Source organism: Pleurodeles waltl, chromosome 6, assembly GCF_031143425.1.
Source record: "Pleurodeles waltl isolate 20211129_DDA chromosome 6, aPleWal1.hap1.20221129, whole genome shotgun sequence".
NCBI lineage: Eukaryota > Metazoa > Chordata > Amphibia > Caudata > Salamandridae > Pleurodeles > Pleurodeles waltl.
In genome coordinates this window covers 227,318,378-227,342,741 of record NC_090445.1, presented here as the reverse complement: position 1 = coordinate 227,342,741, position 24,364 = coordinate 227,318,378, and the positions used below count along the sequence as shown (strand labels likewise).

The 24,364-nt window shown below is 42.2% G+C and overlaps 1 protein-coding gene across 3 annotated transcripts in view; it reads right to left on the bottom strand.

Annotated features, from left to right (window-relative positions):
* Positions 1 to 4,346: 4,346 nt before the first annotated feature.
* The window catches only part of ACBD4 (acyl-CoA binding domain containing 4), a 224,830-nt gene continuing 204,812 nt past the window's right edge, over positions 4,347 to 24,364 (bottom strand). For 2 of the 3 annotated variants that reach the window (XM_069237954.1, XM_069237955.1), the window contains exon 11: positions 4,347 to 9,285. In XM_069237954.1, coding sequence (XP_069094055.1) covers positions 9,175 to 9,285 — 111 coding nt within the window. In that variant the 3' untranslated portion in view covers positions 4,347 to 9,174. The remainder of the gene's footprint in view (positions 9,286 to 24,364) is intronic. The other variant, XM_069237956.1, reaches the window with a different exon arrangement.

Here is a 24,364-nt window from a genome sequence, read left to right as displayed (position 1 = left end):
CAAGTAACACTGTTCTGTTACTTAACTTGTTTTCCAGTACCAATGTCTAATATGTTGAACATGTTATTATAGCTGTTTTTTCCTGCAAGACTTTTCTTTGTAATCATTCAAGTTTCTTCCTCTAATATTCTGTTGTTACCTCTTCTTAGGATCAGACACAGTTCAAAAAGATGGTTAAAACATATCACGGCTTGCATTGCGCTTCGAAAGAGGAGGTGGAAACACAAGCGATGGACTATATTTGGGACTTTTTACTGTTGATTGGTTACTCCATGTTGACTGTTGTTCATTAGATATTCTTTTCTTTTCTTCACTGATGCCCAGAGCTTCATGGGACCAGTAGTTTTTTATTGTTAATCTCTCGGTTTATGTTGGCTTCTGTTTATTAACCCCTTCGCTGCTAGGCCTTTTCCCCCTCAGGTGCCAGGCCTTTTTTTGGCTATTTGGGGCAGTTCGCACTTAGGCCCTCATCATTTTTTGTCCACATAAGCTAACCACGCCAAATTTGCGCCCTTTTTTCCCCAACATCCTAGGGACTCTAGAGGTACCCAGAGTTTGTGGGTTCCCCTGGAGGAGACCAAGAAATTAGCTAAAATATAGCAAAGATTTTTTTTTTTTTTAATGGGATAAAAGGGCTGCAGAAGAAGGCTTGTGTTTTTTTCCACTGAAAATGGCATCAAGAAAGGGTTTGCGGCGCCAAAATCACCATCTTTCCAGCTTTCAGGAACAGGCAGGCTTGAATAAGAAAACCACATTTTTCAACTCAATTTGGCATTTTACTGGGACATACTCCATTTTTACTATTTTTACTGGGACATACTCCATTTTTACTATTTTTTTGTGCTTTTAGCCTCCTTCCAGTTAGTGACAGAAATGGGTATGAAACCAATGCTGGATCCCGGAAGGATAAACAAAATTCTGAATTCACCAAGGGGTCATTTGTGTAGATCCAACAAGGTTTTCCTACAGAAAACAACAGCTGAAATACAAAAATATTGAAAATGAGGTGAAAAAAAGATTTTTTTTCTCCACGTTTTACTCTATAACTTTTTCCTGCGATGTCAAATTTTCAAAAGTATTATACTGTTATGTTTGCTGGACTCTTCTGGTTGCGGGGATATTTTGGGCTTGTAGGTTCACCAGGAACCCTAGGTACCCAGATCCAAAACAGAAAAAAATGCACCTTGTAATGGGTTTTCATTGTACACCGGGTATACAGCAATTCATTTGGTGAAATATAAAGAGTCAACAATAGGTATCAAGGAAACCTTTGTATTTCCAAAAATGGGTGCAAGATAAGGTGTTGAGAAGCAGTGGTTATTTGCACATCTTGAATTCCAGGGTGCCCACACTAGCATGTGTATTACAGGGCATTTCTCAAATACATGTCTTTTTTTACACACTGTCTTACATTTAGAAGGATAAAATGTAGCAAAAGACAAGGGACAATAACATTTGTTGTTTCGTTCTGTGTTCCTCCAAGTCTCCCGATGAAAAAGGTACCTCATTTGCGTGGGTAGGCCTAATGCCCGCGACAGGAAACGCAACATGGACACATCACATTTTTACATGGAAATCAGACATGTTTTTTGGAAAGTGTCTAGCTGTAGATTTTGGCCTCTAGGTCGGCCGGCACCTAGGGAAACCTACTAAACCTGTGCATTTTTTAAAAACTAGACACCTAGGGGAATCCAGGATGGGGTGACTTGTTGGGCTCTCACCAGGTTCTGTTACCCAGAATCCTCTGGAAACTTCAAAATTTGGCCAGAAAACAATTTTTCCTCACATGTCAGTGATAAAAAGTTCTGGAATCGGAGAGGAGCCACAAATTTCCTTCCACCCAGCGTTCCTCCAAGTCTCCCAATAAAAAGGGTACCTCACTTGTGTGGGGTGGGGGCATAACCATGCCCATACTGGTTAGTAGCCACCACCCTACTATTTATTTTTTATTCCCTGGCATCTAGTAGGTTTTCCGGCCCCCGGGGGAGTGAATCGGGGGGGTAATTGCCCCATCTGCCCACCGGTGGGCAGAACAACTTTGTCCCCATTTATTTGGGGTTGGGGATATGGCCATACCCCTACCCTCTTTTAAAAAAAATAAAAATCTTCCCTGGTCTCTGCTGGGCTTTCTGTCCCCCTTTAGGCCGATCTGCCCCAAGGGGAGAAATGGGCAACAGTAATATGCCCACATGGGGAGTGACCCTTGCCTAAGGGGCTGCTCCCCCAAACAAAATACACACCAATCCCTGGTGCCTGAGTGGTTTGTGCCCCTCTGGAGGCAGATTAGCCTAATAGAAATAGGCCGATCTGCCTGGGGGTAGGGGGGAGGCAGGTGGGTGGTCGCAGAAATGACCTCAAATAAATTTAACCCCCCCCCCCTTGAGTGAAATAGACAAAAAAAAAATCCCTGGTGTCCAGTAGTTTCTGCCCCTCTTGGAGGCATATCGGCCTAAGGAAAATATACCGATCCGCCCCAAAGGGGGGCAAAAATGGGCTAAAACGATTTACCCCCCCCCCGAGGAGTGACCCCTTGCGTGAAATTGACAAAAATAAATCCCTGGTGTCTAGTGGTTTCTGCCCCCCTGGTGGGCAGATTGGCCTAATAAAAACAGAAATGGCCTAAAGACAATTTGCCGCCCAGGGGAGCGACCCTTGCCTAAGGGGTTGCTCCCCACGCCTAAAAAAATAAAACAAACAAACAAAAAAAAGATCCCTCGTGCCTAGAGGTTTCTGCCCCCCTGGGGGCAGATCAGCCTACTTACAACAGGCCGATCTGCCCCCAGGAGGGGCAGAAAAGGCCTTTAAAAAAATGCCCCCCAGGGGAGCGACCCTTTCCAAAAGGGTTGCTCCCCTTTATTGCTTACATATAAAAAAAATACATCCCTGGGGTCTAGTGGGCCTTTCCTTTCCTTTGATCCCTCTCCCGCCTCCCCATGTGATCGGAAGAAAAATGCTATTGCATTTTGTCTTCCGATCTGCTTTGGAAGGGGGTGTTGGGGGTGGGGCAATTCCTCTTCCATCCCTGCCCATGGGAGGGAGGAGCGATGCCATCCGGGGAGCGCTAGCGCTTCCCCCGAGGGCCGGTACCAGGACGAGGTAGTCTCGTTCTCGGCACATGGCGACCGTGGCTGAGGGCGAGACCACCACGTCCTGGGCACCCTGGGGTTTAAAGTGGAGAGAGATTATGCATAATCCTCGTCTGTGTCCTTAATAGAATTGAAACTGTCCATTATGATAGATAGGACATTTTTCATTCTATGCTTTTCTTGGGGTATTGTGTGAGGACATACCATTTCTGAATGGTTAGTCTTACCAGGAATACAGAAGGCAAATTAATTTTAAGGGCACCTGGGCCATAGTAGCATTTAGATTCTGTGGACTGAAGGACTGTATGGCAAACTGTGCCTGTGGTGCAGGTCTTAAGTGCTTGCCTGCTATGTTCTGCTGTATGTATTGTCTGAATCTCCTGTATAAGAATACTGTATAACTTAGTATAGTTATTACCTCCTTAGCCTGTAGATTCTCATAAATTAGAAAAAGGTGTTTACCCAGCCAATACGGGCCAGGTGGCCTTGTCATTACTTTGGGGAACCAGTCTGACATTCTGAGGAATGTGTGTGGTAAATGACCACTAAACCAATTTTGGTGTTCATCTTAGGTGAAAGGGACTTCCAAGTAATGATATGCTTGGTATTGTGCAAAAACGGCTGCAGCTTTATGTGTGTAAAAATGGCCATTGTTGTCATCAGTAGGATTAAACTCCACTAATGATTAAAAAACTCAAAGGCATCTGTGCATGAATCACATAGGTTACTGCACCCCAGTCTCAGGGACACCTCCGTTTTTAAGATGTTGTGTAACTGCTGTCCTTTAAATTACCCCATCACAATAGGAGTTGCCATTTTTAATGAGCCGATTCAATTAAAACGAGATTCAAAATGCAGAAACCACAAATGGGGAAATACAGTTTTAAGAGCCAAGGTTGACAAACCTACAGAAAACAGGGATTTCCTATTTATATCTAAAGAGGGGACCAACTTTGCAACTGACATCTCCATATGTCTTTAATAATCTTTTTTTTATGTGTCAAAATTTGAGGACGCACAATGCTGGGAGCTAATTCTTATGATCTGGGGACTCCCCCAGAACTAGAAGGGCCGGATTTAGAGTAATGCACCAACAGAAATTAGAAATCTAGTTGGACTACGACCCATGCATGACCCACTACGCAGTACTGTGCAGGTGGTGTTTTCTAGTCACGACTGGTCCATTTAGATGAGTTTAGTGAATTCCAAACGCTCTTTCATAGAATAATAACATAGTCAAAATAGCACAGACAGGGGATAAAACTTTAAAATGTTTATTTCTAAAATCCACGTCTTGTGCATAACGTACGAAAGGTAACCAGACAGAATGATAAAATAAATGCAGCAATGCATGGCATGGCCAGTGAATACAATATGAAAATTCTTAACAGGATTAGCAAATTCCTAGTATCCTTACCTCCTAGCAGTACCTCTAAGCACTATTATAAAAGTTGGCAGAAAATAGCAACCCTATAAATTGAGCTGGATTGCGCATCATACCTTCTCTCAGTAAGATAGAGCTGTTTAGAAATTCTCTGTCAAACAGCCGAAAGGTGATTGGAGGAATGCTCGCCTAACCACTGGGAACCACTCAATGTACCATCACAAGCCATCATTCTTTTGCCCACCATACCACCTCATTTTAGAATCAGGCATATATAAATCTGCCTTGACCCTACTCCTGATGGGATCAATCCAGCCCAAACTGCCACTCCAGGTCCTCACTGAACCACAAGCAACCAAGGACCGGTTTCGCCCTGATAAGGGCTCATCAGCCAGATATAGCTTGGTTACAGTGGCACAGTGAGACCAGAACGCGTCTCAGCATACATTTGCCTCTTAAGTTGATACATCAAACACACTAACGGTGATAGGAGAAATGCTTGCAATTTCTCTAACCACTGGCAATCGCTTGGGGTAGCATTGCAACCCATTCGTTGTTCTTTTGCTCACCGTGCCACCTTAGTTTGGACCTGGCCATATGGAAATCAGCCTGAACTGTCAAGCCAGGTCCCCATCAAACCAGAACACAAGCATCTTAGGACTGCGTTCACACTGGTAAGGGCTCATTAGTCAGATATAGCTAGGTTCCAGTGGCACAGAGAGCATGGGACTCATGTCTGGGCATACAGAACGATGGGTGGGAACGCTACCCCGATCGAGTGCCAGTGGTTAGACTTATTGTAAGCATCCTCCCATCACCTTTTGAATGTTAGTTATTCTCTATCTCAGCACTTGCCAAGGAATGATAAGACAGGATTATCCGAATCACTCTTGGAGCCCTGGTCTGTTGCACTAAACTAGTGTGGCCTCTGGTGTAATAGTTCCATTGCAAAGCTTCGTCAATTAACCTGACCCTTTAGAGTATCTGATCGCCAATGTATTTCATGTTTATACATTTGAAAACAGTAAAGTTCCAATAAGACACAATAATTATGGCAATAAATGCACCACCTCGATTCACATGTAGATACTCAGTCTTCTTCGTAAGCATCCATATTAACATGGCAGCGACCATAACATAAACAAGGAAAATATGTCAGTCTAGTTGTGAAGCAGCATGATGCGAACACATCTGCGTGAGGCTAAAGCTTCACACTTTCGAATAGAAAGACAGAAAAAGAATCAGTAAAGAACTTAATAAAAACAGAAGAGGTCTAAACAGACCCTGTTAGTGTTCACAACAGTACTCTTGCATATGGATGGTGGTAATGCCCTACTCCATGACATTCCAGACTCCACACTGGCACCCCTCAAGGGCATCTTACACGCCACACCAAGTTTCAACCTGGGTCTGAAGAAATATGATCACATCAACCCCACCCTGATGGAACTCTATTGGCTCCCCTTGTCAGCCTGCACCATTTTCAAAATCAGCTGCATCATTTACAAAACCATCAAAACCAGCACCACTGCTTACCTTGTGGACAAACGCACAGATTCTCTGCACACATGAAGCCAGGACACCATCAGACTGCAGGCTAAAAAGTGCAAAAAAGAAAATCCAAAAAATGCAGTTTCCATCTATGCACCTAGGATCTGGAACAACATCCCTGTATCAATGAAGGCCTCCCCAACGTTGCTCCAATGTCGGAAATAATTTACACATCGCCTCTTTAAAGAACACAACATCACATTAACTATACATTACTCTGCTTCATCTCCTATTACTGGCTAACTTTAACATTGCCTTTGACCATGTACAGTGCTTAGCTGTCTTTTGGCTAGGTTTTTGCTTCAGGGATACCATATGTAAGCATACACATACATACTTAGAAGATAGATAATCAACAAGTTAAGCCCTCTAGCCTCAACTCCTGACACCCAATTCATTAAATGTCAGCTCAGTGACTAAAACAATGGCGACATCAATACCCAACAACACATTATTGCTGGGCAATTCTTTTTTTTAATTCACAATGCTATGCCTCTAACATCTGATGTCTCTCCTTTTTTTGTTTTCATGCACATATCAATGCAGATGCCACTGAACTTTTGTCTTTTTCAAGATTTACCAGAGCTCTTCATGTCAGGCTTTTTAGCTGTTCCTCTGCTACTGATGTTTGGATGGCTTAATTTTCTTTGTCTATGCCTCCCCATAAATGAAAATTATTTTCTTTTGTACCTTCAAGCCTTTTTCTATTCATCCTTTTCATTCCTTTGCTCCTGTTACTCGCATCGTTGCTAGCTTTAACAAAGGCATCAGCTAGGGCTTGTCCTTTTTGTTTTTGTTTATAAAAGTAAGAAACAGAGATTCCAGGCAGAAGCAATTACTTTGAAGAATCAGTAAATGCCCGTAACTTTTAAAAATATCATAAATGGAGACGACAAACAGAAGCTGGGACAAAGTGTTTACTACTCCGTATGGTGCTCAGTGATCACACGGTGAGAAATTTAAAATGATACTTATGTTCTGGCCCCTGATTCCAGGTATTTTGTAATATGGGCAGCCCCTGTTCTGGTTTAGTCACACTTCTCTATAAATGCATATTTCATTGGCTGCCACACATGCCATTTTCAACTGCACAGGATTAAGAAAATTTAATTTTTGACTCAATTCCCTGATGCTAAGCCTCTTGTTAGTCCTTTGAATAAATGTTCTTTATAAATTGTCGCTTGCTATTTCCCAATGGTATAGGTCTCACCTCGCTTCCCCTCAACCCCCTCTTACTTACTCCATGGCAATACATTAAGGGGTAACCATACAATTAACATTTATATTTTCCTTCAAATGCAGGATGAAAGGTACATGGTTGATGTTCTTACAACAAAAACTGAATTACCAAAATAATAGGATACCTGTATAAGTGTCATTACCTAACCTAGAAACAGATAACCTTAAAATACCAGCAAGCTTAATCAGCTTATTCCTACCAAGAGCAGCAAACGACTTTTTAAAGTTGTATACGTTTTCTGTATCTGTGTTTGCTCTATCACATAGCATACACTGGAACTGCCTGTTTCCTTATATTATGGGTCTCTTATATTGAGGGTCAGATGCATGCCATATTTTCGGTATATCCTCGTAAGACAAACATATCTACTGAATATGAATGGAATGCATGCATGCATGTAATCAGTCGTTATTCTTAAACTCTGACATGGATTTTGCCCTTCTGCACAACTGTGTTATGTTCACAGTACTTGGAATTCTTATACAGTTCAGCAAGACTAATTTTTGTTTTTTAAAATAATACACAATAGGACAATTGACAGTATTTCAGAAGTAAGCCATGGCTGCTGCTTCTGGTTTCAACATGATGTGGTCATGGAAGTGGCTGGACAGTCTACACTATCATCAGAGATTATGGAACCCAATTTAAAACTTCTGTTTTACTCTACAGGTTTCCTAGTTGAACAGTAAGCTTTATCCAAGAACTCATTCACGTCCTTCAAACAAGTGACACTGGACAGACATACTGAACCAATATTATTTATAATGAATTTAAGATTCTTCATAGTGCTTCATCAAAATGGTTGAAATGCAGTGCAGAATGTTCATGAAGGAGATTCATAAAGAGCATAGCAGTATTATACGATGATCGCCATTCTTAGAAAAAGAAAGCTTTGTATTTGTGTATTGTCCTGGTTCGGTAAATGTTCCCATGCAAAGTGCGCACAGTGATGTGCTGTAAAACGGCATCCCATCTGCCAGGGCTTTTGTAGGCACAGCTTAGAGGTTCAAGTTGTATCTCAGACGAGATCAGGATTCTCTTTTCCTTAATGTAGTCTATGCAGGTTCTGTGCAGAAGAGACACCATTCAAGCATAATCGACCTCCAAGATGAGCCTGCTAGCACTACTGTGCAAAGTAAATATAAAATCAGAACATTCAATCACACATCACACGCTTATGATACTCACAGCATGGCAGACATCGATTATTACTGAGTACTGTGATGGGATCCGAGAGCGATGTGAAGGCAGACATATTACCCTGTATTGGAGTCCGCTTCTCTTGAATCCTGTTCTGCTACACACACAGGCAGTGTAATAGATCTGAATTGCAAAAGTCGAAGTTGGGTGCAAGGAACTTTCAAAATATTATGTTTTTAGTCTAGTGAACGTCAAAAACTAATCTTCGGTGCTTGTCTCTTAAGAGTATAAATTACCAAGCAAATACTCGGCACCTGGAAAGTGAAGAGATTTAGGCAAGTGGTTCTGTTGAAGCCTACCATGTACAGCAGTGTAGAAAAAAGATCTGATTGCAATGAATGCATCGACTAACACTAGGAGTGGTTTATGCATCACACACACACACACACACACATCTCACAATTTGTTAATTTAAGTTCACCTATGTAGGAGGTGTATATCGTTCAACTTTTTTTTCTCTTGTTCACATTCCTTATTCCTTCACAATTTCCATTCATCTTTACAGATTAGTGCAGATAGTCTCCAGATGGGTCATGCTGTTTGTACACCACATAGAAGAAGGAGGTGTTGCAATAAAGAAGGATTACATTGTACAAATCTTCCCTTAGTATTTAGTTCATCAGTGATGTAGAAAACACAGTTCCCAGTCTTTTTGGAGAGTCTAATCTCAGTACTGCAATGTTTTTGATCACTGGAAATTGAAACATTAAAAGTCACCTTTTTCTGGTTTGATACTTATGAACCAACCATTGAACGAAAAAAGGCCATAGGACTAGAAATAGCAGAGTTGGACGTGAAACCTCCAATGAATGCCACCACTGCTTCTGTAGAATGGAAAAAATAATAGGCAGTCAATCAGTGAAATATCAGACAGGAATCCAATGTAATAATTACAATTTTACTCTATTACACTGGTTCATTACATAACATAGAGCTATTCGGAGATGGTAGTGGAAACGTAAAACCTTCACAGCAGTGCAAACTTCAGAGACTACTCCCGTGGTGCATCAGATCTTCTCAGGTCAGAGAGACATGGGGCCTCATTATGGGTCTGGCAGTTGCGGTCTGATCGCCACATTATGACCACGACGGATGGGCTGCGGCTGGGCCGCCAGCACTGCCAGGATTAGCCATCCCAGCAGTCTGGCGGTAGTGGCGGTCCTAACCCACCAGGGCAGCGCTACAAGCAGCGCTGCCCTGGGGATTACGACTTGTTCTCCACCAGCGACTTCATGGCGGTGAAGAACGGGTCTGCACTGCCCATGCACTTGGCATGAATAATGCAGGGGCCCCCCTGGCCAGCACCATCGCAATGTTCACTGTCTGCTTTGTACCCTGCTTACTACAGCATTGCTGACGGCTCTAGTACGAGCTGGAGACAATGCTGTAGGCCGTTTCTTGGACTGAGGTTTCTGCCCGCTGACCCCGGGGGAAACTTGTAATGGGCCTGCTGGGGAGGCTGCCACAGTGGTGGCAACCTACCTGTCGGAATTTTGGCAGATAGGCTTTTTCCTCTGTTGAAATCATAATAAGGCCCATGGTGTCAAAAACACCATGATTTATGATTCCTAAACTCTCTTCATAAAAATTTGACATTGCTGCTATTTTGTAACACACCAGTGGTGGGTCATGTTCATTTAGTTCTACTTATTACGAGGAGACTTAGGGGGTGATTCTAACTTTGGCGGGCGGCGGAGGCCGCCCGCCAAAGTTCCCCCAACAGAATACCGCTGCGCGGTCAGGAGACCGCCGCGGTTATTCTGTGTTTCCCGCTGGGCTGGCGGGCGACCGCCAGAAGGCCGCCCGCCAGCCCAGCGGGAAACCCCTTCCCACGAGGAAGCCGGCTCCGAATGGAGCCGGTGGAGTGGGAAGGGTGCGACGGGTGCAGTAGCACCCGTCGCGATTTTCAGTGTCTGCATGGCAGACACTGAAAATCTTTTAGGGGCCCTCTTATGGGGGCCCCTGCAGTGCCCATGCCATTGGCATGGGCACTGCAGGGGCCCCCAGGGGCCCCACGACACCCCTCACCGCCATCCTGTTCCTGGCGGGCAAAACCGCCAGGAACAGGATGGCGGTGAGGGGGTCGGAATCCCCATGGCGGCGAAGCAAGCTGCGCCGCCATGGAGGATTCCTCAGGGCAGCGGAAAACCGGCGGGAGACCGCCGGTTTTTCGTTTCTGACCGCGGCCATACTGCCGCGGTCAGAATGCCCTTGGGAGCACCGCCAGCCTGTTGGCGGTGCTCCCGCGGTCGTTGACCCTGGCGGTCAGAATGACCCCCTTAGTGTGCAGGGAAGAAAACAATACCTGATGATAATGATCATTAATGATCTAAGGGGTTGTATTCAGAAGGGCTACTATACGAGAAGAGGCTTTGTAACCCTATGCCAAAACATTGAGCAATTTAGAGAAGGCATAGTGACCAAGCACAATAAATATTTGACATTTGTGATTAAAGGTAATGAGTGCAAAGCTTCTAGTCACCTAACCTTCAATGTAGCCTACATTCACCTCATGACGAACACTTTGCATTGTGCAAACAACGTCACTCTCAAGTTTAGATCTCGAAAATGTAAATTGAATAAACAGAGCATATTAGCAGAGCATTTGCCTTTATTATTATAAAGGCAAACTTTATTATCTACGATTCACCAACTGTCTTATCCTGGGAGTTAAGTGAAAGATAAGCAGTACTTGGTAGGTGAAGACATTTGTAACAGAATGTAGCCAAGTTCTGCAATAGGATGGTAGCGTTTCACTTTCAAACAGATCAGGACATTGAAAGAAATTCAGATGGGCTTGGCAACAGGACAAGGAAGGAGACGAATTTTCAAAAATAATTCCACTTTTCTTCCTGTAACAAACAGAAGTTATTTAAATGTAATCTTAATTCTTCCAAGAGCTATCTGTCACCGAATTTGTAAACATTGAATATATCTGCCCATATACAGGAGTTCAGAGCACATCTACAAGAAAGAAATCCTGTCTAATAAAAATCGAAACACTTTTGTCTTTATTTTTCAACCGAGTCTATCTCAAGGCAACGTTAAATTAACTTATCTTTTTCCTTGAAAACTAACCCAGCTGAGCTTGACTGAAGCTGCCCTCTCTATAAGCTTTCCAAAAGAAATAAGAGATTAAGGGAAACAGCTACATACTACACGAGGATTAATGCACCTCAGCAACACAATACATGAGCACTGTATACTTCATAAGAGACGTTTTACAAAGCGAAAATGAAAAGGAGGGGATGGACGTTTGATGGGATTACTGACAAGGCATTCACTGCTGTGTATGGTTCCACAGAGTAGCTGCTTAAATCTTGAGGACAGTGTGAATCATTTGTTGGGAGTATTTAAACTCTAAATTATGACTTTCTTGTGTCTTTATATAATACAATGAACCATCTGATTTTCTTCCAACAGTTTGTGGGTGTATGCAAAAAGTGGGACTAACATAAGGGTTAGTGATTATGTAAATGATGCAGAAATACAGGTGTCCGGTGTCCTAAAAAGACAAAAGCCCACATTAAGTATGTAGATGATTGCTAGTAATCCAGAAAAATAAATCACATTGATCTGTAGTGAAAGGAAACGTTATAAACCCATAAACTTGTCATCCTCCAGGGGACTCCTCATTAAAGTCATAAGCAATGAATAGTGCTGCTCACACCTGGAATTCTGGAATATATTCAAAATAGTCATATGTAAACATCTAATTATAAGACACATAATAGGTAACCATGTAACATAGAAAAATATTGCCATCAAGGAGTTTTGGAGAAATCATAGACAACAAGGCACTGGAGGAATTGGAATAGAGGGCCATGTTACACAGTTATCCAGTATGAATTTTTGAATTATACCTTTATTTGAGAGCAATTAGCATGAAAAAGGGGTTTGCTCAGACAGAGGTTATTTATTGAAAAGAGTAAGATTAACTGTTTGGTTGCCTCCAGTAAGAGAACAAGAAGCAATTAACCAGTCAAAAAATAAGTAAAATATAGAATCAACAGAAAAATACAGACAAATACACTCACTAATTTTTCAAAAGACTGGATGACATGAAGGAGAGATTAGACGGCAAACCACACACGTGGATCACGCAGATGTGTAAGCCATGCAAGCAGCTAAGATACGAAAGATGTCAACATGAGGTTGACATGCTCAGAGCTAATACAGTTGCATTGGAGTCAGCTTCTGATGCTCCAACATCCGCATAGGTGGCATCCCTTAATCAACAAATATGCAACAGGAGGAATCATATGTCAAGACGCTGCTAACCACAATACTTGACTGTGAAAATCTCTCCCAGGCATCTGCTGTTGAAAGGGCCCATCGCTCACTGGCACATCCCCCAGCACCAGGAGCCCCCCCCCCCCCCCCCCCCCCAAGTCGAATAATTGCCAACCTGCTAAACTACAGGGACTGGGACAACATTTTGCAAATGGCATGTGATAAATGCAACATACAATGGTGTGGAAGTGTCACTTTACCCTGATTTTATCCAATCAGTCCAAGAAGTTCATAGGAATTCTTTCTTGCAGGAAAGAATGCAGGTGATGTAAGTTCCCTGTGCTATGCTATACCCAGCCAGGCTGTGCGTTACCGTTAATGGGAAAAGTCCTATTTTACCCCGGATGAAGCCAATAGGCTTGCCAAACAGCTATCCAAGCATCCCAAGGGACTCAGAGCACAACCTTTCGACCCTTCATAGTGCACGTTTGATGATGTGGAGTGAACAGTTTTCAACCCAATGACAGTAAACATTTCTGAGATGCTGGAGGGCCTGCATCTCCTGCTACCCCCAACAAGCTTGCCTGTTTGCGGGGGCCACCTGGGTGCTCCCTGCTTGAGTTGCATGGAGATGGACAGAAAAACCTCAAAAATGTCAGTAAAAAATATTTTGTTTACTTAGTCTTGGTTCTTTTTACATATAAATCATGAATATATCAACATGAGACATTCATTTATGTTGCAGGACTAGTATGATGAGGTTCTTGGTCGTTGGATGATTTCAGTCGACCCGTGTTTCATTCCTGCCTGGGGACTTCTTGAGGGCTGATAGTAGTAAAAAGTCATGCCATAAATAAACAATTCACTACACCATAACCAAAAAACATAAACCTCTCATTTTATTAATTCTAAACTATTAAAAAAATAAGACACTTAAAACATATGAGGGCAAATATAAACTTGAATTTATTACTGAACTCGACAAATGTATGACCTGTGGAACAGAAAAAGGTGAAGTGGCCACTACTTGAACCTTAAGACGAAGTGAGTAGTATTTGTAAAGAGATTGAACTCCTGATGATGCCAAAAATTCCAAAATAAAAAGATGCAAAAAGAATATAGTGAAACATATCAAAGATGTGCTAAACCACAGGCCCCCATTTTGAAAATACAGTTAATAATCAATCAGTCCAAAAGTAAAGGACACATAGATGTTGAAGCCAAGAAAAGGGAAAGAGCCAGCATTTTATCTATCAGATCAAGTAGTCCAGAGAAAGCATCCTTGCGCAGACCATATATCAAACATGAAGCCAAGCACCATGTAGTTCCAAGTAAAACCGAACAAACTGAAAAACGCAATACAATTCATATACAATTAAGATCCTCCATGCACAGTCAAAGTCTCATAAACTTATTGCCCTGAATTGGATATGCAACATCTTCACCACAACTCATTCAACAAAAATGCCCATAGTCAAATACCTGGATATACTGTAAGGAACTCAAAAATAATCACATCCAAGTTACTCAATGATCCATATAGGCTCCGAGTCCAGAATCACCTAAGATCATTTTTCCAGTCGCAAAACGTTACGGTTGCCAAAAAAATTAACATTTTGCAGCAGTAAGAAGTAATTTGTGGACATCTATAAACCTTGATAAGTCCATGTAAATAATCTGTAAACAACAATATGTTATACTCGCTTAATAGAAACATAACAGAAAGAGTAAATTAAATTACCTAAATTCATCAAAAAATGTATGTAACAAATCCTTTATACAGATTTACATGGACCACTCAACTGCAATATAAACCCCTTTGGTGCCAGTGGCCGACGCCCACACTACCTCCCTGGTGCTGGTCACGACCAGTGGCCGACACCAGGGAGGGGGTGAAAAAAATCACACCTGATGATTTAATATATATATTTTTTAAACCCCGGGGAGACACAAAAGATCTACTGGGTCGACCCCCGACCCCCCACCGCCCCTTTGTGACATCAGTAAATATATCCATCTATGTAGATAGATATATCTATATAGAGATCGATATATATATATCACTTCTATCAATGCATGTGTGGTTTCCCTGGGGGCTACGATCGGCCCCCAGGAAAACCAGACCCACATAGAAAAAAAATATATATATATATATATATATATATATATATATATATATATATATATATATATATTTGCCACCAGTTGTCTTGCAGTTGCAGCTTGCGTCTTCAAAGCAATGCACATACTTCAACTGACGCATCTCAACTGTAGCTTTTAGGCAGCTATAAAAAAGTCAAGTAAGTCTTGTGATTATGTTTCTGCTACAAAAGGATCAGACTTTTGTCTAGTGGCACTTTTAGTGCCATGAAGAAGCGCAGAAGGTTTATATGCCTACTGCAAAGAGCAAATCTGTATTTTATGTAAATAGCTGAGTACAATTTAAAGTCAGCCATTACCTGCGCTATATTACAAATGAAATGTATGTGCGGGGGTGGGGGCGGCTATGGAGAGATGAAGGGCCCTTTTGCTGGGTGGTAATGAGGGAATCCGAGGAGGAGCACATGGGAGTGGGATCACCAATAATGATTGTTGGACTGGGCGCAGGAGGTGCTAAAGACTGTGACGAATGGTATGTGACAAAGTGTTTTTTTAGTGTTTTGAAAGAACGTGCTGATTGAGGGAAGCCAGCAATTTTGTGGCTGTCTACCTACGCTAGTGTTTTAGAGCAGTTTAGCCAGTAGCAGAGATGGCATCTTGATGGATGACTGCTGCTGACACCGTCACTCGGGTTATACAGGACAGCTCTGACATAGGATCAGAGACTGAGACAACAGATACTGAGACAGCATCTGAGGGATAGGACAATGGCACAGACTCTGGGAGTGATTTTTCAGTTGGAGGAGTCCCATTCGATAACTCCTCTTCCAGTAATTATGAGGAAGGTGATAAGGACAGTCCTGCTGTCCCTTCGCAAGCACAGTCTGTGCAACGGGGCAATAGTGGGTTAGCCCAACCCAGAGAGCAGGTGAATGTGGCGGCAAGCACAGAGAGAGAGTGCTCTCTTGGGAGCTCCCCAATTTAGTTCAGCCCCAAATTCCACCACCCAAATCGTATTGTGGAGACATCAAAATTATCTATCACAAAACAAACTGGTTTTGTAAGGCAGGCACCTGTGTTTTTGGTCCTGGGTTCGGCGGCCATATAGGGAAACATACTAAACCCAAACATTTCTGGAAACTAGACATCCGGAGGAGTCCACAGAGGTGTGACTTGTGTGGATTCCCCAGAGTATTCTTACCCAGAATACTCTGCAAAGCTGAAATGTTGAATAAAAACTCTATTTTTCCTGCATTTTTGTCACACAAACTACAGGAATATGCTGGGATCCACAACATTCCTACCTCCTAGTGATTCCTCACTTGTCCTGATAAAAACACTACCCCACTTGAGTGCCTGTACCTAGTGCCTGCGTCAGGAATGGATCACCCCAGGGTCAACAGTTGCCTCATGTAAGGACCAACATTGACCTTTGTGTGATCTATTCCTGTTGCGGGCACTAGGCCTACCCACACAAGTGAGGTACCATTTTTATCGGGAGACTTGGGGGAATGCTGGGTAGAAGGAAATTTGTGGCTCCTCTCAAATTCCAGAACTTTCTATCACCGAAATGTGAGGAAAAAGTGTTTTTTCCCCCAAATATTGAGGTTTGTAAAGGATTCTGGGTAACAGAACCTGGTGGGAGCCCCACAAGTCTCCCATCCTGGATTCCTTTAGGTGTCTAGTTTTAAAAAATGCACAGGTTTGGTAGGTTTCCCTAGGTGCAGTCTGAGCTAGTGACCAAAATCCACAGCTAGGCACTTTGCAAAAAACAGCTCTGTGTTTGTTTTATGAAAATGTGATGTGTCCACGTTATGTTTTGTGGCATTTCCTGTCACAGGCGCTAGGCCTATCCACACAAGTAAGTTACCATTTTTTTGGGAGACTTGGGGGAACGGTGGGTGGAAGGACATTTGTGGCTCCTCTCAGATTCCAGAACTTTCTGTCACCGAAATGTGAGGAATAAGCTTTTTTTTGGTCAAATGTTGAGGTTTGCAAAGGATTCTGGGTAACAGAACCTGGTGAGAGCCCCACAAGTCACCCCATCCTGGATTCCCCTAGGTGTCTAGTTTTTAAACATGCGCAGGTTTGGTTGGTTTCCCTAGGTTTCGGCTGAGCTAGAAGCCAAAATCTACAGCTAGGCACTTTGCAAAAAACACGTCAGATTTCAATGTAAAAATGTGATGTGTCTATGTTGCCTTTCCTGTCGCGAGCATTAGGCCTACCCACCCAAGTGAGGTACCATTTTTATCGGGAGACTTTGGGGAACACAGAATAGCATAACAAGTGTTATTGCCCATTGTCTTTCTGTACATTTTTTCCTTCCAAATGTAAGACAGTGTGTAAAAAAGAAGTCTATTTGAGAAATGGCCAGTAATTCACATGCTAGTATGGGCACCCTGGAATTCAGAGATGTGCAAATAACCACTGCTTCTTAACACCTTATCTTATGGCCATTTTGGAAATACAAAGGTTTTCTTGATACCTATTTTTCACTCTTTATATTTCACCAAATGAATTGGTGTATACCTGGAATAGAATGAAAACCCATTTATTGGCTCTGGGTACCTAGGGATCTTGATGAACCTACAAGCCCTATATATTCCTGCAGCCAGAAGAGTCCAGCAAGAGTCCAGCAAGCGATTTAAAAAATCTGACATTGCAGGAAAAAGTGACAGAGTAAAACGTGGAGAAAATGTTTAGTTTTTTTCAGCTCAATTTCAATATGTTTTGATTTCAGCTGTTATTTTCTGTAGGAAAACCTTGTAGGATCTACACAAATGACCCCTTGCTGAATTCAGAATGTTGTCTACTTTTCAGAAATGCTTAGCTTTCCGGGATTCAGTATTGGTTTCACACCCATTCCTGTCACTAACTGGAAGGAGGCTGATAGCACCAAAAATAGTAAAAATGGGGTATGTCCCAGTAAAATGGCAAAATTGTGTTGAAAAATTGGGTTTTCTGATTCAAGTCTGCCTGTTCCTGAAAGCTGAGAAGATGGTGATTTTAGCACCGCAAACCCTTTGTTGATGCCATTTTCAAGGAAAAAAAACACAAGCCTTCTTTGGCAGCCCTTTTTCCAATTTTTGTTTTTAATGACATTTTAGCTGTATTTTGGCTAATGTCATGGTGTCCTCCAGGGGAACCCACAAACTCTGTGTACCTTTAGAATCCCTAGGATGTTGGAAAAAAGGATGCAAATTTGGTGTGGATAGCTTATGTGGACAAAAAGTTATGAAGGCCTAAGCACGAACTACCCCAAATAGCTAAAATAAAAGGGCTCAGCACTGGGGGGGGAGGGGAAAGGAGAAGAGGCCCAGCAGCTAAGAGGTTAATACAATCATAAAGACATATTCAGATAGTCTTGCAACAATAATTGTCCTTCCACTATTAAACTAACTCCTAAATGTTATAACACTGGGAAAGCTGATGTAAATGATCCCAAAGGAAATGCGTGCCTAGAAAACAAGTCCCTGATGCATAATCCAATAATAACTGCACTTCATGTGATTTGGCTTATAGCCATCCCCTTAAAGGTTTAAGAAAAATATGGCTCCCCTACCTTTAACATCCTATTCAAGTGGTCTTCACAACTATTGTCGGAATCCAAAGGCAACCCCCAAAGTATCAACAAGAAGGCAAAGCTAATGATCGTAACATACATCTTCGCTCCCCTCAAGGCAAGATCATATATTGTAGATAATCACAGTAAAGCATAACTTTAAATGTTCTTCTGAAGACATCTGCGTGACAAAAATAATAGTGGCACAAAAAGTTATCTGCTTTGCCACTGCAATAGTCTGACCCTCATGAAATTAAAAGTCTTCCCAAACCTACCATTAAAGGAACAGCATACTGTGAGGCCGACACATAAATGACGGAACAAACAGGCTGATGTGAAGCCGGACCCCTATATAGCGTCACTTCCGCCTGTTCACGTGACACCAAACACGAAAGTGGGAGGGACCAAATAGGAACTGAAATGAATGAAATATTTCAACGTTACCAGCCCCATAAACCAAAAGAATGTTAACGTAGCCACCCCTACCATTCTTGGCATGCCTTAAGTCATCCCAAAAAAGTTGGCTCAGATACCCAGGGCTACCATACCCCTCCCTTTCTTTCCATCTCATAAGATGTGCCAGTTTCAATATATAAATTCGCAAAAGATCCATAGGTCATAGGCATGATAAAAAGCCATGCTTTTATTGTTCAAAGTTATAAATTAAGAGTCTATGATTCCTATAACTCTTCTAATTATATTGGTGGAATGTAAATAATAAGGAACTGTATTCGTAAAGCAGGCCAGAGGCCAAATAGTGAAGTAAAAGGGAAAGTAAAAGGGACATACTATTGGGCATATAGAAGAGGTTGAATACACCCTACATATGTTGTGTACACAAGAGCCATGATACACCTAAGTGACTTTGAGTGGAAAGCAGAAAAGATGTTAGTACCATCTGCTCAAATTTTGCATGTGTAGTAATACATTCAAGACTGTTCTTTTAAATCATATTTTAAGCCAACAAACAATAGAGAACAGTCATAGATAATAATCAGCCCAGACACATCTGGGTGCTAGTTTTAGAATACACTCATATAGAGACCACATCATATTGAAAATTCTAAAAAGATGTGTATGTTGTCTGATGTCAGTATAAGGCAGTACCCACAACATTTACATAATCACTAATCCGTATGTAGGTCTCACTTTTTTGTAAATTGTGCTGCCTTATATTGACATGAGACAACATACACCTCTTTATAGAATTTGCAATATGATGTGGTCTCTATACGAGTGTTTTCTACAACTAGCACCCAGATGTATGTGGGCTGGGTATAAACTACAACTGTTCTGGAGAGAAGTGTGGCACAATGGTTAGAGCGGCAGCGCCTGATGCAGAGATCTGGCCCGGGACCAGGGTTCAATTCCCACCTCGGCGGGTCTTGGGTCAATTCCCTTGGACCAGATAATTCTCGACTCGGTGCCTAATCTAATTAATGGGTTCAACTCTGTAACTCTGGGCAATAGCTTGCTTAATCTCCACAACGGCCCTCAAAGCGCTTGGATGCCTGGCTTCACCCTGGGGCTGTCTAGGAGTGGGCGCCTCACAGGGAAAAGCTGTATGCGTACAGCGCCTTGAGACCCTAACGGGTGAGTAGTGCGCTATACAAGTGCGAAGTTTCTCTTTTGTCTGTTGGCTTAAAATATAATTAACAGCAACAATCCTGAATGTAATACTACACATGTAAAATTTGAGCACATGGTACTAACAACATTTCTGTTTTACACTTGAATACACTTAAGTGTATCATGGCTCTGAGTATGTTTTATGATTGTATTAATAGTGCAGTTGGCTGGGCCACGTAAATCTGTACAAAGAATTTGTTAATTACATATTTTAATGAATCTAGATAATTAAATTTTACTCTTTATGTTTCTATTAAGAACGTACAAAACATTATTGTTTACAGATTATTAACATGGACTTATCAAAGCTACCAGACAAGTGAACTTTGGTGATTCTGGACTCAGAGTCTATATGGACCATTGAGTAATTTGAATTACATTATTTTTGAGTTTCTTACAGGATATACAGGTATTGGACTATGGACATTTTTGTTGAGTGGGGCAATACGTTTATGAGACTTTGACTGTGCTTAGAGGATCTTAACTGCATAGGATAGGCATTGTTCTTTTCAGTTTGTTTGGTTTTACTTGGAATTACATTGTGCTTGGCTTCATGTTTGATATATGGTCTGCGCAAGGATGTGTTCTCAGGACTACTTGACTTGTTGATAGGTAATATTCTGAATCTTTTCCTCTCTTGGCTTCAAGATCTATGTGTTGTTTACTTATGGAAAGATTATTAACTTTATTTTCAAAATGGAGGCCTGTGGTCCAGGTGGTAGTCACTTCGCCTTTTCCTGTTCTATGGGCATGCCTTTCTGTGTGTGCTTGGTGGTTTTAATCTTCATTCACACCATCAACAGGTTTTGGTAAATATCTAGAGTTCAGTAATACATTCAAGGTTAGGTTTTAGTTTATATTTGCACTCATATGATTTGAGTGTCTTCTTTTTTTTAATAGTTTCAGTCCTAATAAAATAGGAGGTTGAATTTTCTGGTTATGGTATAGTGAATTGTTGATTTATGACCTGACTTTTTTCTACTCTCAGCCTTGAAGAAGTCCCCAAGCAGGGACGAAACACGTGTCGGCTGAAATCATTCATCGACCAAGAACGTCATCATTCTAGTCATGCAACATCACTGAATGTCTCACGTTGATATCTTCATGATTTATATGTAAAAAGAACTAGGACTAAGAGAAGGAAATATTTTTTACTGAAATATTTGGAGATTTTTTTCTGTTCTTCAAGATGTTGAAGATGTACAATAGTTACTACTGTTGATTTTAAGGATTGTACTGGGGTGTTTTTTCCTGGACCATGATGTACTAACTATAGAAGATGTAGTATGTGGGTGCTCTGCTATGTTCTTTATACATAGGCCTTGGCAGAGTTTTTCTCTGACATTGCGAGCCACATCTTGGCAACAAGTGTGCCTTAATGTTTGAGGACCATCACCCTAATACCATTTTAACTTAGAGAGAAGTGCAACTTATGTACCATTGTTGCCTTTCTTTGGAAGCTTGAGAATTGCATGGAGATGGAACTGGCAATCTTGCGACCAATGATACCTGAAGTGGCAAAGCCAGATGGACATAGGCCTATGTGCCCTGCTGAGGTGAGAGGGCTTTCCAGTCCTGAGGGGGCAGACCCTTCCCTATCTTGAACGGCCAAGGGACGCTACTTAACATTGCTACCTTAGGCCAACTTCAGAGTTCTCAGTATTGTTTGTTTTCTGAACTGCTTGATTATTAAACTGTGTTCACTTTACAATATTTGTTTGAGGGGAGGGATCTTCCAGTTGAGAAGTCTGGGCTCAACGCGGGTAGGGGATGGCAGGGGAGGATTACAGGCAGAATATAAAGAATATCACAACACAAGGACATTCACATGCAGAGTATAGCTGCCTGGTATGGCTGACACCACTCACTCCATTGACACAATACCGACCAACTCCACGCGTACCCTCAACAACCCAAGCACTCCAATCAGATTCATGGCCTGGAATGTACGGGGATTAATGACCCATGCAAAGCACGTCTCATACTGGCCTTCCTAACGAGGCATGCAACTGACATAGCAATTATTCAAGAAACACATCGCACTACGTGCCGAAAGCACAACTCTGTCACCAAATGGACTGCATAGAGATACTTATCATCCTACTCTACCTACTCTAGAAGAGTGGCCATTCTTATTAAACAGGGTACGCCTTTCAGACCCCTGAACTTCATGGCAGATGGCCGAGGCAGATACATTTGACTGCAGGGCTTGCTGAATGGTTTACAAAGCACACTAATAAACACATACGGCCCAAACGTGAACGACCTAGAATTCTTTGCAAACATAACTAACAACCTCACATCAATCACACCATGCACAATACTCTGGGGAGGTGATCTAAATTTTACACTACAACCGCAATTAGACAACAAGGGCAATGCACCAGATAGGCAGAAGCCACAACGTGACAGACTACTATAAGGCCTTTCCCACTTTCAACTCCTTGACTTATACCACTTCTATAACCCGAATGCCAGTGAATACTCATTCTACTCGGCTGTCCATGGATCTCACTCTAGGCTAGATTATTGGCTGGGCTCTAGAGATGTGATTGGTTAGCTGGATTTCATCTTTACTCTCCCTAGACCATCACTGACCCAATCCCCAGCCTTGTTTTTCCTTGAATGTCCCCAGAACCTCCCACATCCGCAGGCTGTGGAGATTGCAGCCAACAGAACAACCGGACCCGGTCTTTGTTTCTGAAATCCGTACTGCTATACACTTGTATTCCAAACTCAACAAAGACTCGGTCGCAAATGTGGCCTCCCTCTGGCAGGCATTCAAGGTGGTGATTTGAGGTGAATGTATCTTGAAGGCTCACAGCATACTCAAATCGTTTCAAGCTTCCCTTGCCAAGTTAGAGACTAACATGACATACGTCAGCATGAACAGGGTAATGACGGTAAGCCCATTCCACTCACACTAGCTGAGCTCAATTTGAAGCGAGTAGAGTTCCATGAGAAAGCAGAAAGGGAGGTGAAATTCCTCCAAAAATACACAGTAGCCAGTAGATATGGTTAAGGTAATCATCCTGGGAAAACTCTGGTTGGCATCATTCGCCCCATACCACAAAGCTGCCTCCAACATTTTTTCGGTAGACCTCCCTGATGGTACCCAGCATTACACAGCACATACCATACTTAACTTATTTGCTCGTCATTACTCCGAGCTCTACACATCACAGATCACTAGCCCCATGAACTTCCTCACTGACTATTTGAACAAGGCTACACTAGCTTAGCTAGAACCTCGCCAACGGGAACTGTTGTGTTAATCTATAACGATACAAGAGATCAAGGGGGTAATCTGATCCATGAAGAAAGCTCTGCCCCAAGCAAAGAAGGCTCCCATTGAATTCCATAAAACATACACAGAAGCAGTAGCACCGGTACTGCTTGAGGTGTACAATGAATCCTTCAAGCATGGTATTCTGCCACCATCGTGGCAGGAAGCCATGATTATTACACTACTTATACCATGCAAATGGTCACATCTCTGCAACTCACACCATTCCCTTTTCCTCATAAATGCTGACAACACACTATTGGTTAAAGTGTTCGCTAATCTTCTACCAGTACTACCTTTCATGATACGAAAGGATCAACCTGGATTTATTCATGGTAGACCTACCTCTGACAACCTACTCACTTTTTTTTCAGTTTTCAGTAACGCATCAGCTCGATCCACGTTGCCGTTTGCTGCTACGTTCTTTCATGTCGCTAAGGCATTCGATTCTGCCAAATAGAAATACATGCCAATAGTGATCGGGCGAATGGGGTTCAGGAAGAGTTTCATAAAATGGATCCAGATGCTCTACAATGAGCAAGTAGCAAGGTGTAAGAAATTGGGTCTCTAGTTGGCAGAGGTATACACCCTTGTCCAAGTAGAGACCACAATCATAGCCAGGGTAAGTCACAACACAACACAAATTATCCTGTGCTCACCCTGTGGTAGCTTGGCACAGAGCAAGCAGGCTTAAGTTAGAAGGCAATGTGTAAAGTATTTGTGCAATAACTCATACAGTGACACAGTGAAAACACCATAAAAGAAAAATAAATAATATTTATCTGAATAGAATAAGGTCAAAACAATGAAAATCCAATGTACACAAGCGTAGTTATGAATTTTGAAAGATTAAATCCCACTAAAGCGCTTTAGAAACAATAGCTCCAACTTGGGCTATCACAGTGTCGTTGACGGAGTCGTTCCCAATAATCCGGTGCCATAGGTGCCGGACACAGAGTCGCACGGACCCCCAGGTACAGTACCTTCTGAATACGAAGAAACAAAGGTGTTGCACGAAGTCAGGGAGATGAGGCGTCACTGGGGCCAGTGCGGCTTCACTACCTTACGGCATCCAGGGAAATGAGGCATCACT